The sequence below is a fragment of the Danio rerio genome, chromosome 12 (assembly GCF_049306965.1).
Source record: "Danio rerio strain Tuebingen ecotype United States chromosome 12, GRCz12tu, whole genome shotgun sequence".
Lineage (NCBI taxonomy): Eukaryota > Metazoa > Chordata > Actinopteri > Cypriniformes > Danionidae > Danio > Danio rerio.
The window spans coordinates 1,177,501-1,195,415 of NC_133187.1; the positions used below are offsets into that span (position 1 = coordinate 1,177,501).

Sequence of the window (17,915 nt, forward strand, 5' to 3'; positions counted from 1 at the left end):
TATATATATATATATATATATATATATATATATAAATAAATAAATATATATATATATATATATATATATATATATATATATATATATATATATATAAATATATATATATATATAAATATATATATATATATATGTATTTTTTTATATAAATAAATATATATATATATATATATATATATATATATATATATATATATATATATCAAAAATAATCATATATATAGACACACACTTTACTTTTTACTAAATACACATACTTTATTTTAATTATATTTTGCTTTTAATTTTACTGCAAAATTACAAAAGTTTTTTTAATTATGCATTACCAGTTTTAGATTGAATGTTGTTTATTATTATTATTACACCATTCGCTGCATGATCTGTCTGTTGCAGTAATTGCCTGTACTTCAGCAGTATTTGACCTGGTTGTGGAAGCTGATGTGGATGAAGTCTCGGTACTGCAGGCCGGTGCTCTGCAATATGGAGGTGAAATGACAGCCCAGAGCGTCTCCTCCGACCAGATCATACTCTGCATGCCGGCTGCCACAGCTGAAACACACACACACACACACACACACACACACACACACACACACACACACACACACACACACACACATTGCAATTCTGCATCTCTCTATTGTGTCGTGTTTATGTTGTGATGCACACACACACACACACACACACACACCAGTCCCCGCTGAGCTTGCAGACTCCAGTGAGCGGGTTGGAGTAGACGTACAGTGGCCATCCGTACGCTGCGGCTGCAAACTGCATATAATGAGCAGATTTCTCCAGCTCCTGCTCCAGATCCTCCCTCTGCAGAACAACAGAATATTCAGAAAACTGGAGTACGAGTGATCACTGCATCCGAACACTCTACTGATATCTCCCCAATATTATATAGCAGTAGGTAGTGCTGTCGTCTCACAGCAAGAAGGTCACTGGGTCGCAGGTTCGAGACTCGGCTGGGTCAGTTGGTGTTTCTGTATGGAGTTTGCATGTTCTCCCTGCGTTCGCATGGGTTTCCTCCGGGTGCTCCGGTTTCCCCCACAGGCCAAAGACATGCAGTACAGGTGAATTGGGTAGGAGTTAATTGTCCGTAGTGTGTGAGTGTGTGTGTGTAAGTGAATGTTTCAAAGAGATGTGTTGCGGCTGGAAGGGCATCCGCTGCGTAATAATGTGCTGGATTAGTTGGTGGTTCATTCCGCTGTGGTGGCCCCAGATTAATAAAGGGACTGAGCCGAAAATGAATGAATGAATGAATGAATGAATATTAATCATTTATTACTTATTAATATTCATTCATACATTTTCCTATCGTTTTAGTCCCTTATTTATCAGGGATCGCCACAGCGGAATGAACCGCCAACTATTCCAGCATATGTTTTACACAGCGGATGCCCTTCCAGCTGCAACCCAGTACTGGGAAACACCCATAAACATTCATTCACACACACACACTCAGAGACTACAGCCAGTGTAGTTGATCAGTTCCCCTATAGCGCATGTGTTTGGACTGTGGGGGAAACCGGAGCACCTGGAGGACACCCATGCCAACACGGGGAGAACATGCAAACTACACACAGAAACACCAACTGACCCAGCCGGGACTCAAACCAGCGACCTTCTTGCTGTGAGGCAACAGTGCTGACCACTGAGCCACCGTGTTGCCACCTATTTAACATTATATTTAATATTATTTAGTAATTTATGATTTTATATTATTATAATATAACATTGATAGTACTAACGGTACTAAATATTTAATAAAATAATAATAAAATTAATATTTTTTAAAAATTTCTCAGTGAATATACATCAGTGAATACAATCATTTTTAATGCATTTGAACAAAATAGATTTATTAAACACTTATATCCAATGAAATAAGCTTTTGGTCTTTAGAAATAGAAAGATAACAGATTTAAATTCAAACAAAAATTTAAAAAACCTACTAATTTTTAACAATTTTTTTGTTTCTGTTGATTTTTACTGTTCATTAAAATTGTATTTAATATTTTTCTCCTACATATTAAATTGGACGTGCTAATGTTTGGACTGTGATCTTCAGTTTTTTTGTTAGATATATTACAAATATATCATTGTAAAGCATCCTGGAGGAAATATGAATGTAAAACTCCTATGTTGTGCTGAACATTGCATATAAGCATATATATTTATATTCCTAGTGAAATATTATATCATTATGATCAAGATATGGAGGCATTCTGTGATACAACAAGAAGAGGCGATACACACAAGCAGTGCTAATCATATAAAGGAGCTGTCAGTAAGTAATAAGTCAGTAATAGAGCTGAGACTGTAGACTCACTATGGGAGAGGACGGACTGTGTGTCAGCACTTCATCCGGGTCTCTGCACTGCTCCATCTTGTCCTGTTCCTGATGCAGAAGAGCGAGACCAGCAGCGATATCACTGGGAACCAGATCTGTGTCCTGAAAACCAGTGAGAGAGAGATTAGATTACATTAAAGGTCTCGTCAAGTGCTTTGAAATGCGCGTTTTTATTCGATTATTGGGGTAATCTCAACTTCAATACGAAAAGAGGGTGGGGCATAGAGTAGCTCCTCCCCTTTCTAAAAAAAAAACAGCTAATAGCGTTTAGTTTGAACAACAAACAATGAAAAAATTATAATGATAATAATAATAGTAACATAAATAGTAATACTATTACAATTAACTAAATTCATAAATTAAAAAAAATATTAAAATAAATCATAATAGTCATTATAATAATAATAATAATAATGATGATGATGACAATGAAATAAATTAATAAATAATAATACAAATGTAAGAGAAAATAATAATAAACAATAATAATAGTACCATTAAATAAATTTATAAATAAAAAACTAAATTAAAATAAAGTATAATAGTAATAATTAAATGAATTAATAATATGATTGAAATAAAATGTAAGAGAAAATATAATAATAATAATAAAATAAATAAAATTACAATTTACCAAATTCATAAATAAAAATAATTAAAATAAAATATAAATTATAATAGTAATAATAATGACATTTATTAATACATAATATTAAAATGGTAGAGAAAATATTAAATAATATTAATAATAAAATATTATTACAATTGACAAAATTCATAAATAAAAAATAAATTAAATTTAAATATATTATAGTAGTAATATTAATAATAACAATAACAACGAAATTAATTAACAAAAATAATACAAACGTAAGAGAAAATAGTAATTATAATAAGAATAATAATCAAATAAATAAACAATAATCATATTACAATTAAATAAATTCATAAATAAAATAATATTTAATTACAATAGTAATAATAATAATAATAATAATAAAATAATTATTAAATAATAGAAAGAATAGTATAGAATAGAATAGTAAAAATGTAAGAGAAAAAAATTAATAATAATTATAATAATAATAATAATAATATGAAAAATTAACTAAATTCATCAATAAAAAATAAATAAAATTAAAAATTAATTATAATACTACTACTACTTCCACTACTAATATTAATACTAATAATAATAATAACAATAATTTAATTATTAATAAATAAGAACAATAAAAAAAATAATAATAATAAAATGAATTAAACAAATTAATTAATTAATTAAAATTAACAAATAAATTATATGAAACAAACAAATGAATGAACGAGAAAAGCATATAGTTATTTCTCCGACCATGAAGAATCCGCTGACGAGCTGTGCGATGCTGGAGAAAGCTGCGCGGTGGTTATCATCCTGAGGCAGACAGCAGCACAGCAGCCTCAGCCGGTTCTCCCACACTCGAGACGCCACAGACTGAGCTGAGGAGAAGAGCTGAGACGATTCACTGCTCTGAAGATCACGAAGACCCCGACTCGGCCCAGGACTACCCAATGGGTCAAACACCACCAGCACACCCACCGCCATCGCCAGCAGGATGACCCAGCTGAGTATACACAACACACACCATCAGAAACTACACACTTATTAGACATCTTGCTGATATTGAACACAGCAACCAATAGAGCTTTGATGCCAATAGAGCTTTAACCAAGACATTTTGCTCTAATTTAGCCACTTTAAAGAGACAGTTCACCCCCTAAAAATGCTATTTAATAATTATTCACACCTGTTTGTGGTCATAAACATCATAAATGTCTTAACTAGTGACTACAATCAACTTCATACTAGCCAGAAATGTTTATTAATTACTGTATTTTTTAATCAAATTGCCAGTATGTCCCTACCTGGACACCACAGCCCCAATGACGGCCCCAACCTCCTCTGGCTGGCATCCGGAGCTGTTGTCAGAAACCCAGACGGCCCCCAGACATGCCCAAACGAATTCTGGGAAATACAGGACGGCTCGCAGGTACACCAGGAGCGGCATGGAGCGCCGAGGACCCTGATTCATTATGGTTCCTGAAACACATCATTCCTGTACATTAAACCTCAAGGACTGACGTGTAAATACAGTGATTTGCCAATAGGGTAAGCGCAATAATATTATTTCAAAGCGAATGATGCTTGACGGATAAAGAAAGCATGTGAGGTTTGCAGGGTGAAGCACACACACCTTGAGCGCTGACATAAACGATGGCACACAGAGTCAAGATGATGACAGCCAGTAGAAACAGAAGAACCAGCAGGTAGTACTGCAGATATGCTCCACCCTTACAGTCGAAGCTGCCCTTATGGTTCGTGTAAACCACTAAAGTCACGATCCACCTAAAAAATAAAAAAAGCAGGACAAAACTAGACTGTTTACATCTGTACAGAGCTCTGGAATAATATCAGTCAATCACTCAAGCTTTATTTATAAAGCACCTTAATACAACCAAGGTGGACCAAAGTGCTTTACACTAGTATAAACTAATTATAAAACATAACTAGAAGGTAAACGATGCAAAAACAACACAAGACATGTCAATAAAATACAGCAGAACATTGTCACAGAAATGTCTGTAATAGTGAAATATTGCATCCAGCCCATGTTTATGTAAAATGATATTCCTCATAATTCATGAACCTTATGAGAAGGAAATTAATTTTAATTAAAATATTTAAGATCATTAAAATCCAAATTATTAAATTTTTCATATTATTATTATTTGCACAACTTATAATATTTCGTGTCATTTAGTTTAAGGATCTTGAGTCATTCATTTATTTTATTTGAAATGAAATGCATGTTGTTTCACGGTAGGAATTATGTCTTGTAGGCATCATAAACTTGGACGGTTTTTGTTAATTTGTGAGAAACTGCATTAAGTTGCAGTCATTTCAAAAATGTTAATGATTAATAATTCTCAGATTAAACGAGAACATCTTTCACAGACAATTATTCAAATAAAAACTGCAAATTTCTCATCACCATTGCCAAATAATATATATATATATTTATAATATATAAACGTTGGCATAACAGTAGCGCAGTGGGTAGCATGTTTGCCTTGCATCAAAAAGGTCGCTGGTTCGCGCCCCGGCTGGGTCAGTTGGCGTTTCTGTGTGGAGTTTGCATGTTCTCCTTGTGTTATTATTTTTATGCAGTTTATTTTAAGGGTTGGTTAAATCTTCATTTAGTTTGCTTTGAGCCTTTTTTGGTCCATTTTTTTAAATTATTGTTGAAGGAATTATTTTTTTTTTACATACAATAAAACAATTAACGTTAGTTTCTTTTTTTGTAATGGTGGCCTCACAGCAAGAAGGTCTCTGGTTCGAGTGCCAGCTGGGTCAGTTGGCGTTTCATTGTGGAGTTTGCATGTTCTCCCCGTGTTGGCGTGGGTTTCCTCCGGGTGCTCCGGTTTCCCCCACAGTCACATGCGCTATAGGGGAATTGGGTAAGCTCAAATTAACCGTAGAGTGATGTGGTGAATGCAAGAGTGTATGGGTGTTTCCCCAATGTTGGGTTGCAGCTGGAAGGGTATATACTGTGTAAAAGATGTGCTGGATAAGTTGGCGGTTCATTCCGCCATGGCGACCCCTGATTAATAAAGGGACTAAGCCAAAGGAAAATGAATGAATATAAACATTTTAATTAAAATATTATATATATAAACATTTGGGATAAGTAAATGTATTAATGTGTTAAAATAAGCTTATTTTGCTCACCAAATCTGCATTCATTGAATCAAAAATATAGAAAAATTGCCAAATTTGTGAAATATTATTACAGCTATTTTCTTATTAAATGAAGTTTAAAATGTTATTTTTGACTAAGATTTAATCCTGAATTTTCATCCTCATTACTGCAAACTTTGCTGTAACATGATCCTTCAGAAATATGTGTAATATGATGATTCGACAACCAGGAAGAACATTTATTATTATTATTATTATTATTATTATTATTATTAAAAATGTGCATTCTGTCTGGCTCTAATTATCACGAGGGATCAGTCAGTGCAGTATATCACAATAGCAGGATATCACTCATACATTAAGGCCATAAAGTTGAGAAATAAGGTGAACTCTGATACCAGAACCTCCTAGGCTTCTCCCAGAATCAGATTTTCTTGTTGGTATTGATTGCTATATACAAAATTAGCCATTAGCTAAAAAATAACATCAGCTTAGATTAATAAAAGCTTTTTTGTAGGCGTCATTACATTGACTTTACTTACATTAACTGATGTCAACAGATTTACTGTACAAACTTTACTAACAATGTCATAGATGAATGTGAAAAATGGTCAATGTTTGAAAACTATCGTGAAAATGTTTAAGTTTTATAATAAATTGCATTTTTGAAGTGTCCACAACATCAATATTGTTAATGTTCATTATCACGATATATCAAATTAGCGAAGGTCAGCTTATGTGTAGTAACGCTACAGTATGTCACAACAGCAGAATATCAATCGCAGAATTATGAACAACAGCTGTAAATACAACAATCTCAATATGTCTAAAAGTTCAAATAATAATTATTGGCACTGTTTTAAAAGCCCCACGATATCAATATTGTGAATGTGCATTATCACGATATTTCGAATTACCGTAAGTATGTCACGACAGCAGAATTTCAATTGCAGCATTTAGTACTATAATGAACAACCACAAATACAACAATCTCGACATTCTTAAAAGATTAAATAATAATTGTTTGCAGTATTTTGAAGTCCCCACGATATCAATATTGTGAATTTTCGTTATGCCGATATGTCGAATTACAGAGTAACGATAAAGTACATCACAACAGCAGGATATCAATCATAGCATTATGAAAAAACACTGTAAATACAACAATCCCAGTATTGTTAAAAGTTTAAATGACAATTATTCGCGGTATTTTGAAGTCCCCACGATGTCAATATTGTGAATGTTCGATATCACGATATATCGAATGACCGAATATCGGCGTATGTCTGGTAACGCTACAGTATGTCACAACAGCTGGATATCGATCGCAAATAAAGGCCATAAATAAGATAAATAAGCTGAACTTTGATCTCAATCTCACCACACAGCCCGGATAAACAGCTCGAAGGCTCCGGGAAACACCAGATCATCACTGGCGATCCGCCACCGGCGCCCGAACACCAGCAGTCCGGGCATCCCGACAGATAAAGATAAAGATGATCACAAATCGCACACACTCCCGGTCAGCGGCGTCCTGAAGCCCATCTCCCCGCCACCCTGCGCTCCATTTCCGGATTATAATATTACGACATGGGGGAAAGTATCATTAGCATCGCTCACTGACATCTGACAGGACAAACCGCAGCTGCTTGGGTTTGTTGTTTTCCCTTTTCTGTGTAGCAACCAAATGTGTCCGTGAGTAGACGTTTCGGCAGCACAACAGTTCCGAGAGTAGCAGTTATGAACATTATTTATTAAATTACTCATTAATTGTATTTTTTAACGTCTACCCCTTCCCCAACTCTAAATCTACCTCTCACACTAAATTAAAACGGTCATTATAACGAGGATTTCTAATTGACCTACTTATTAATTGTATTGTATAATCGCGTACCCCTGCCTCAAAATAAAGTAAAACAGTAAATAAAAAGAGAATTATTAATTGAATTACGGATTAAATTGTATTTTATTAACGCCTACCACAACCCTAACAATCACTGAAATGTAAAACAGTAATGATACTAGGTATTATTCACATTATTTATTAAAATTGCTCATTAAATGATAATTTATTAACGTCTACCTCTACACCAACCCTCACAGTAATGCAAAACAGTAATTATACCGAGTATTATTGATATTATTTATTAAATTACCCATTAATTCTATTTTGATAACATCTACTGTTTACCGAAACTTCGGGCCGCAGCTGTATCCCTTCTAGACTTTACCCGGACACATTTGAGGAGACACTAGCTCCCACTGCTCAGCCGTAATTTTATTTATTTATTAATTTTACTGTTCAGAATATACATATATAATGGCACTGACGAATATAATATAGCAAATATTAAGCAAGGCACATACACAATTGGACAATGAACCTGTAAATTAAAATAATTAGAATATTTCATCATGTTGGGCACTAAAACCACCAGACACTCGCTGTAGCTCTGATAAACGTTTTATTCACTAAAAAACTACGTGCTCTGCGTTTGTCTGAGTTAATAAGTCTACCTTTATAGCTGAAATGATCAAATATTACAGTTATTTATAGTAAATATGTAGTGTTTTGGATAGTAAAGAGCTATAATCAATCCGTTGTGGTGATTCAGTTGCTATGGTAACACATTCATTACAGTAATATAAACAAATGACCCAAAACTGTAGTTTTCTACAAATGTAAGGTCTATTTGAACAAATACTATAGAGCATTGCTGTGTATTATTCTCCAAACATCCTTTGTTTCCCAAGAAAACCCTTATTTGAGTCCCCCTGCAAAAGCCAATTCAAAACCCCTGATAGCAAAATAAAGTGATAATTGTGATCAAATTGTGGTGTATATTAAAAATCAGCTGTATTATCAAAAACTCCAGTGAAATTAAATGACTTTTTTCAGATGTTAGTATCAGTATATTAGATTTAAGGATGTCTACAATCTAGTGTGCTCCAAAAACAGTGACAAAAATCACATTTATTAAATATAACCCTGTTTGAAGTTGATCTCTTCTGTCTAAATCATACCTGCCAACATTTGTCCCTGAAAATCCGGGAGACCGGGGTTGGAAGTGAGGTGTCTGAATAACATTGTTGTGAACCAGGTGTACTGTGGTGATTGTAACTACTATGAAGCATGTTTCGGGCCGCCGCTGCGATCAGACCCAATATATACCAATACATTGGATCCGATATACCATTTACCAATGTTGGCAACCCGGGGGTTTCACAGACCGTACCAAATTGCTGAGGACTGCGAGGGGGTGGTTGAAATTACGGAAGTTTTCCGGGATAAATAACAAAACGGGAGGGTGGCGGGAGATGGGTTGGAAATACAGGAGACTCCCAGGTAAAACAGGAGGGTTGCCAGGTATGACCACAATGGATATTTTTGACGTCACCTCATACTGCAGTTTCTCATCGAATCTTCTGCCCAATCAAATGCACTCAGGTGTCTGAAATGCCCCACCCCTTTCTTCTCATTGGCTTTTTAATTTGATGTGCTCAAGCTCAACCACTCTCACTGGCAGAGTGGTGATAAAACAACAGCTATTGGCTGTTATTTAAAAAGAGGGGAGCTGATATATGCCCCGCCCATAGGTGGAGGGTGAACAAACTCCAGGGTAAGGCTAATATACGCGCTGCCCTTTAATGCGCTTAAACAGATTTGCGACCGACAAAGAAGAGGTTTTAACAAAAGCAACAAACGTCTATTATACTCAACACGCACATTCAATTATTTTATTAAACTCACCCACTGATCTACACTACCGGTCAAACATTTGGGGTCAGTTTATTTATTTTTTTATTATTAATTTTATTACAAAAATTAATAAAAATGATTAAGTTCATCAAGACGGCATTTATTAAATTTTTTTTTAAAAATTAAAATTGTTGCATACATATTTATTAATTACTGCATGTAGTTTCAAATGAAATTATTAATCCTTGTTGCTTTTATTACCATTAACATTAATAATAATATTATTATTATTAATAATAATCAACTATTCATTCATTCATTCTTTTTTTTTTTCGGCTTAGTCTCTTTATTAATCCGGGGTCGCTACAGTGGAATGAACCACCAACTTATCCAGCATATGTTTTATGCAGCAGATGCCCTTCCAGCTGCAACTCAGTACTGGGAAACATTTACACACACTCATTCACACTCATACACTACGGACAATTTAGCTTACCCAGTTCCCCTATAGCGCATGTGTTTGGACTGTGGGGGAAACCGGAGGAAACCCACGCCAACACAGGGAGAACATGCAAACTCCACACAGAAACACCAACTGACCCAGCTGGGACTTGAACCAGCGACCTTCTTGGTGTGAAGTGACCATTACAAAAAAAGAAACTAACGTTAATTGTTTTATTGTATGTAAAAAAAAAATTCCTTCAACAATAATATAAAAAAATGGACCAAAAAGGCTCAAAGCAAACTAAATGAAGATTTAACCAACCCTTAAAATAAACTGCAGCATAATAATAAAAATAATAGTAATAATAATAATAATAATAATAATAGTAATAATAATGAGTGAGAACGTTGGATTGGTTTATTTTTTGGTTCTTCAGAAGCGGTTTACAGTGATAAAGGCAGTGTCAATACTGTACGCCGACAGACAGTGGCATAATTCCTAATATGTGTACAAATTTCATTCTTTGCATCTTTCATGGCATCAAGATTGTGCTGTTCGACCCTAATTAAACAAGCAGAACTGAGCGTCTTCAACAAAAACATTAAGAAATTGAGGCCAAAACTTTTCCCCATTCACTTTTCTCCAACAGAGCAACAAACGCTCCTTTAATCTTTTCCGAAATACTCTTAAACAAAATCAGTAGAAGAATCAGTCCCTTACAACGCCGTCGGTCCAATCGCAGCACACGGTTCATGTAGAAAACGTTTTCTTTTATACAGAATAATAAAAAAGGGTAGGGCGAGAGGCATAAAGCAGGACTCTGTGTTGGGGCCTGCAGATGTTCCAGCTCTGGATCTGCTGGTTCTTCCTCCGTCTCAGGCCTCGTCCTGGTTTTCGGGGTCCCGCGTCCCACACCGCACCGCCAGCCTGATTGACTTCTCTCTTACGCCGGCAGACTCAGCTTTTTGCCTTTCAACACTGACAATAAAAACAAGGAGAAATGCATCATTTACAGCAGATCAACATCTACTAGGATAGAATTAGCTGCTTAGATTGTGATCCTAATGTTGTGCACCTCTCAAAAAAATAAATAAAAATAATAATAAATAAATAAAAATAAATGAATAAATAAATTAAAATATTTTTCGATCTAAAAAGTTTTTTTCATTTAATTATTTAACAACACTATTAATTGCTTGGTAATTAGTTAAAAATAACAAATAAATAAATGGATAAATAAATTAAATAATTTTTTTATTAAAAATAAATGAATAAATAAAATCTATAAATAAATAAAGTCAAATACAATAAATCAATAAAAATAAAATAAATAAAATTAAAATAAAAAAAACAATAAATATATATAATAAATACAAATAAAATAAACAGAATTAAAAAACAAAAACAATATATATATATATATATATATATATATATATATATATATATATATATATATATATTTATATTTATATATATATATTTATAAATTAATAAATAAAATAAATCTAAATAAATAAATAAAATCTATAAAAATAAATCTGAAAAAAAATTAATTAATTAATAAATTAAAAAAATATATATATATATAAATAAACATGAATAAATAAATTAAAATTAATAAACCAATAAATATATAAAATAAATACAAATAAAATAAATAGAATAATAATAAAAAAAAAAAAAAAAATATATATATATATATATATATATATATATATATATATATATATATATATATATATATATAAATAATTGAATAAATAAAATCTATAAAAATAAATCAAAAGTAAAAAAAATTAAATTAATAAATGAAAAATAAAATAAAAAATATAAATAAACATATGAATAAATGAATTAAAATTAATAAACCAATAAATATATAAAATAAATACAAAAAAATTAAATTAAATTTATATATATATATATATATATATATATATATATATATATATATATATATATATATATATAAAAATAAATGAATAAATAAATATTTTTTTCGATCTAATAAGTTTTTTTTTCATTTAATCATTTAACAACACTATTATGATCGGTAATTAGTTAAAAAATAACAACTAAATAAATGAATAAATAAAATAAATATTTTTTATTATTAAAAATAAATGAATAAATAAAATCTATAAATAATTAAAATCAATAAAAAATAAAAATAAAAAATAATTAATTAAAAATAAATAAAATAATAAACCAATAAATATATACAATAAATACAAATAAAATAAATAGAATTAAAATATATTTATATATATTACAAATATAAAAAAATAAATGAATAAATAAATGAATACAATTTAATTCAATTTATATAATAAAACTCCTGAAATAAACAACGGTTTGGTCATTTTATTAACTCTTTGGCAGATGATGAGTTATTGTGTTCTTCTGCTTGAAGCGCTTCAGACTGAAAGCCTCACCTTTGGTGACGTATAGATAGAAGAAGTCGCAGTAGAGGATGGTCTGCACCACGCCGGCCACGATGGCGATCATGTCGAAGAAACCCTCGAAGTAGAAGCGCCAGATCCAGTTGAAGAGATAAAGCGCGCGGTACAGACCCAAGAAGAAGAGATAATGAGTGGTGATGGTCTCCGCTTCTCCTGTCTTACTGATCATGAAGAGCTGCGGGAGGATGGACACCGACTCCAGATAGATGGAGAACGTCCACAAGATCTGAACACACACGAAAGCCATCAGCAGCGCTCTTGCATGTTCTTAGCATGGTTGCTATGGTGATGCTAGGTGGTTGCTTAGGTGTTCTGAATGGTTGCTAGGTGGTTCCTAAGGTGTTGCTAGGCAATTACTAGAGTGTTGCTATGCTATTGCTAGAGTATTCAGGGTGGTTGCTTTGGTGTTGCTATGCCGTTGCTAGGGTGTTTGAGTGATTGCTAGGTGGTGGTTATGGCGTTTTAAGTTGTTGCTAGGAGGTTCCTAAGGTGTTGCTATGCAGTTGCTAGGGTGTTTGAGTGATTGCTAGGTGGTGCTAGGTGGTTGCTTAGGTGTTCTGAGTGGTTGCTAATTGGTTCCTAAGACGTTGCCATTGCTAGGGTATTCAGAGTAGTTGCTATGGTGTTGCTGTACATTTGTTTGGTTGTTCTGAGTGGTTGCTAGGAGGTTGTTAACATAAATTAACATGATTATGGATTAGCACGTTATTCATACGAGTTAGCATTTTGTTAGCATGATTGCTATGGTGTTGCTAGGTGGTTGCTTATGTATTCCGAGTGGTTGCTAGGTGGCTCCTGAGGTGTTGCTAGGCAATTACTAGAGTGTTGCAATGCCATTGCTAAAGTATTCAGAGTGGTTGCTTTGCTGTTGCTATGCGGTTGCTAGGGTGTTTGAGTGATTGCTAGGTGGTTGTTAGGGTGCTTTAAGTGGTTGCTAGGAGGTTCCTAAAGTGTTGCTTTGCAGTTGCTTGGTTGTTTCAGTGATTGCTAGGTGGTGATTCGGGTGTTTTAAGTGGTTGCTAGGAGGTTGCTAACATAAATTGACATGGTTTTAGTTTGAATTAGCATGTTTCTAGTATGAATTAGAATGTTTTTAGTAGGAATTAGCATGTTGTTAGCATGGTTGCTATGGTGTTGCTAGGAGGTTCCTAAATTGTTGCTAGGCGTTTACTTGGGTGTTGCTATGCAGTTGCAAGGGTATTGAGAGTGGTTGCTAGGTGGTGGTTAGCTAAGTGGTTGCTAATATAAATAACATGGTTCTAGTTTTAATTAGCATGTTTATGTAGTAGTTAACATATCGCTAGCATGGTTGCTATGGTGTTGCTAGGTAGTTGCTTAGGTGTTCTGAGTGGTTGCTAGGGGTTTTCTTAAGGTGTAACTAGGCATTTACTAGGGTGTTGTTATGTATTAGCTAGGGTGTTCATAGTGGTTGCAATGGTATTGCTATATGGTCGCTAGGGTGTTGTTGGGCAATTGCTAGGGTGTACTGAGTGATTGTAGCTGGTGGTTAGAGTGTTTTAAGTTGTTGTAAACATTAACATGGTTCTTGTTTGAATTAGCATGTTTCTAGTAGGAGTTAACATGTTGTTAGCATGGTTGCTACGATGTTGCTAAGGTGTTCAGAGTAGTTGCTAGGCAGGCATGTTTCTAGTAGGAATTTTTTAATATAATGTTAGTATTAATTAGCATGTTGCTAGTAGTTCCGGCAGGAACTTTACAGTGCTTTATAGTTCCATATCACTACGCTGAATGACCAGAGTTATTTCACAGCTACAACAGTAAAGAAAAGCACAGGTTTTCCGTCTCACCTCCAGAGGAGAGAAGTCGTGGTTGACGAGAAACGCCAGACCTCCGACCGGCACCACCAGAAACTCCACCCGGAAAGTGTCGTGGTTCCCATCATATGTTGCCTTGAATTTAGCGTAAATCAGGTAAACTGTAGCGTAGGCACATGCGATATAGATGACCTGCACGAGGAACAAAACAACAGTTACTTACTATGATACTTACTATGATACTTAACAGATATATACATTAGATGTCGCCTGGCCTATTGTTGTCTATTGGACGGAATGCGTCAATAGCGCCGCCATCTTGCTACAGGGTAGCGCTCCTTTGAAATGAATGCGGGACCAAGGTACAGTGGAGGACTGTGGCCATCCAAAGCCAGAGATATACACATAAACACATATATCTATGATCGGGAGTTTTCCTGGATGTTAGTATGTAATTAGTTTTTTTTCTAATTCCGAAAATTTTAATTTTACATCACTTTTCTACATTGATGGATCAGTGACCGCACGGCCATTCCTGACAAAAGCTTGTGTTTGTGTGTACAGAAATGTACTATCCACCCTCCCTGTTAAATCTAATCTAATCATGTCCTGAAACACAGCTCCTCTCCTGCTTTCACTGCTCATACTGACAGAGGGAGCGATTCGTTTGTGAATGAATTCCCCAAACGACTCTTTCACTAACGTTAGCCGACAATAATACAAGTGTCTGGCAGTTGTCATATTTCTTTTGCTTTGTTTGCTGATTTTATTCAACAAAACTAGCATAAGCCGAGTGTTTAGTGTGAGTTGGAGCTGCTTTGCCGTATGGTGAATGCAGTAAGTGACTGTCATCATCAATAACGTTACCTGATTAGCACAAAAGTTCAGAACATGCAAAAACAGAAATAAACTTAATATTACCTATGAAATGTTCTGCCTTTGTGCTTTGTTTTCTTTGTTTGCTCGTTACTACACCCGTAGACAGCGCTACAGTCCCGCATCTTCACGTAGTAACACTGTCTTGTCTAGTGCGGATGAATGACATTTGTCCTGGGAGCACTGTACCAATGTGGCGGCGCTATTGACGCATGCTCAGGGTCCCTATGCGATATCTAGTGTATATATCTATGGGTACTTAATACATGAGCACATGCAAACATTGCGGATAAGCCAAATCTTCATCTTTGAGCCACAGTCATATCACCCTGCATATCAGCACAGGTGTGTCTGATTGGGATTGAAACTAAACTTTGCAGGACACCGGCCCTCCAGGACCGAGTTTGGACATGCCTGCTTTAAAGCCTCCTTTCCACTGCACACAACAAACGAAAAGCAACAAACAGGAAGTCATTCATTTCCAATGGAGAGAAGTCCGGGAGTTGCGTAGAGTTCCGATTATCTCCGTATGCGGAAAAATCGGATCCGAATTAAGCTGCGGATGCATTGAAATATTTGAACTCCTGCGACTAGACCGTATGCGATGTCACTTCCTGTGGAATAGTTCTGACTTCAACTGTGCATCGTGCAAGTTTAACCAAAATGAATGGACAATGCCTGAAATATACCTGCAAATTCTGCAACTCACACACAAACACACACACACACACACACACACACACACACACACACACACACACACACACACACAAACACACACACAGATGAACTTTACCTTCATGCTGGTGTTGTACAAGGAAATGAAGGAGGTCAGAAGATCCAGATATCTAGTGGTGAACACCAATGCGAAGAGAATCTGACTCTTTCCAGATATCCCTGCAAATCCAACAGATCCATGTTAACAAAACTGTCTCTGAACATCTAATATGAAGAGCTCCTCTAAAATTAAAGGGGTCCTATTATGCACAAGATGCGTCTCTGATGTCTCCAGAGTGTGTGTGTGTTTCAATCTCAGCTCAAAATAGCACACAAGTAATGTTCTCTAGCTCTCGGAAACAGACCCTTTCAGGCTTAATTGTGGCGTTTTGGTGACTGTCACTTTAAATGCAAATGAGATCAGGCTTTTTTTAAAAGAGGGCGGAGCTACACATGCAAATGTGCTTCATGCTTCTGTCAGTCTATGTCGCCATTCATCTAAAACTCCTCATCTATAATCCTCTTAGTCTATGCTGACATTATTTTCAGCAGCTTAAACACTAATGGCTAATGGACAGGCGGCTGCTTCTCACTCAGGGCTGCTGTTTATGGTAATGAGGGAGAGATGGGCACTAGTGGGCGGGGCTTTCCCTTTCTGATGACACATAGAAAGGGAGAACGTCAATCGAAGTGTTTCATTCATCAAGTCTGATTATAAACAATAGATTAATTCATGTAGATTCACAAATATCTGACACACAACTGGGGTAAACCCCATATAAAAGCGAGTTTTGCATATTAGCTGCCCTTTAAGTCATTATAATGAGCGTCAATATATGTTAATGAGATCCTGCCGCCACGTCAGAGGTCAGAGTAACGCATTAATCAATCAGAATGAATGAAGTCACTAAAAGTTAGTCATCTACCAGCAGATAACCAGCCCAGTGCAAAGCTCCAAAGGGAAGAAGCTGATTGACAGGCCTTTAGTTAGTTCAAAACATGCATTAAAAAGCTCAGGAATCATTTAAATGAGGCCTAGCATTGGAGAATGAGCCTAAATAAATATATCAGACACACAAACTTTCGCTAACCTTATAGCAAAGCACACATACACTTAAAATTACCCCTAAGCAGTGCACGAGTGGGTATCCCCGTACTACAATTAACCTTTAAAGTTAGTAAAATAGCCTAAAATTAACCTAGTAAAACAGTAAACATATATTGACTTACATTTGTATGACCTCAGTTTACCTCAGTGGTAAAACTATGATTAGAGGTGCAAAACTCCAGTAAGGGATTAGCAACTAACAACTATTAAACATTATTCAGTCAGTTAAACAGCGCTAATGTTGTTTTAAAGTCATATTTACATGACTTAATATTAAAAGTAGCGTGATAAACATTATAAGCACTGTTGGAATGAACGAATGAGCGAATGTAAAACCAACTTTACCTCAGTAATGACTGTGGAAACCTCAAATTAAGCTTAGTTTTGAAACACCAACTGTATTTTTAGCACGTAAACAAATGAAACCCGCCAAAAGAAACTGAATGCTGCATTTTCACTAGTAACAAGAGTGTTAAATTGGGTGTTATGAGTGGAGGAGTGACTGAAATCACCTGCACAGGATCTGCTCTTCCAGATCTTCAGCAGGAGGATGATGATGGCCGCTAAATGCGACAGATCTCCGGTCAGTCTGAACAGATTCATGGTTCTGTGGGTCGGTTGTGGTGAACGCGCCTCAAGGAGCTGCTGATCCCCGAAAAAGCGCAATAATACACGGATTTCCCGACTGAAAGATGGCGAGAAAAGCGACGTGGCCCGCGGACGTGGCCAACACT

General features: G+C 34.9%; 2 protein-coding genes across 2 annotated transcripts in view; both read right to left on the minus strand.

The window, feature by feature from the left end:
• The window catches only part of daglb (diacylglycerol lipase, beta), a 17,163-nt gene extending 9,394 nt beyond the window's left edge, over positions 1-7,769 (minus strand). Inside the window, exons 1-7 of the mRNA XM_009306376.5 lie at positions 7,477-7,769; positions 4,591-4,742; positions 4,262-4,436; positions 3,711-3,960; positions 2,336-2,458; positions 692-819; positions 423-549 (exon numbers count right to left, since the gene is read on the minus strand). Coding sequence (XP_009304651.1) covers positions 423-549; positions 692-819; positions 2,336-2,458; positions 3,711-3,960; positions 4,262-4,436; positions 4,591-4,742; positions 7,477-7,571 — 1,050 coding nt within the window. The 5' untranslated portion in view covers positions 7,572-7,769. The remainder of the gene's footprint in view (positions 1-422; positions 550-691; positions 820-2,335; positions 2,459-3,710; positions 3,961-4,261; positions 4,437-4,590; positions 4,743-7,476) is intronic.
• A 2,870-nt stretch (positions 7,770-10,639) lies between these two features.
• Positions 10,640-17,879, minus strand: kdelr2b (KDEL endoplasmic reticulum protein retention receptor 2b). The gene is given in 5 exon segments (NM_212695.1): positions 10,640-11,218; positions 12,679-12,931; positions 14,514-14,672; positions 16,153-16,253; positions 17,694-17,879. Coding segments are annotated over 5 exon segments (639 nt in total). The 5' UTR covers positions 17,785-17,879; the 3' UTR covers positions 10,640-11,183.
• Between the last annotated feature and the right edge of the window lie 36 nt (positions 17,880-17,915).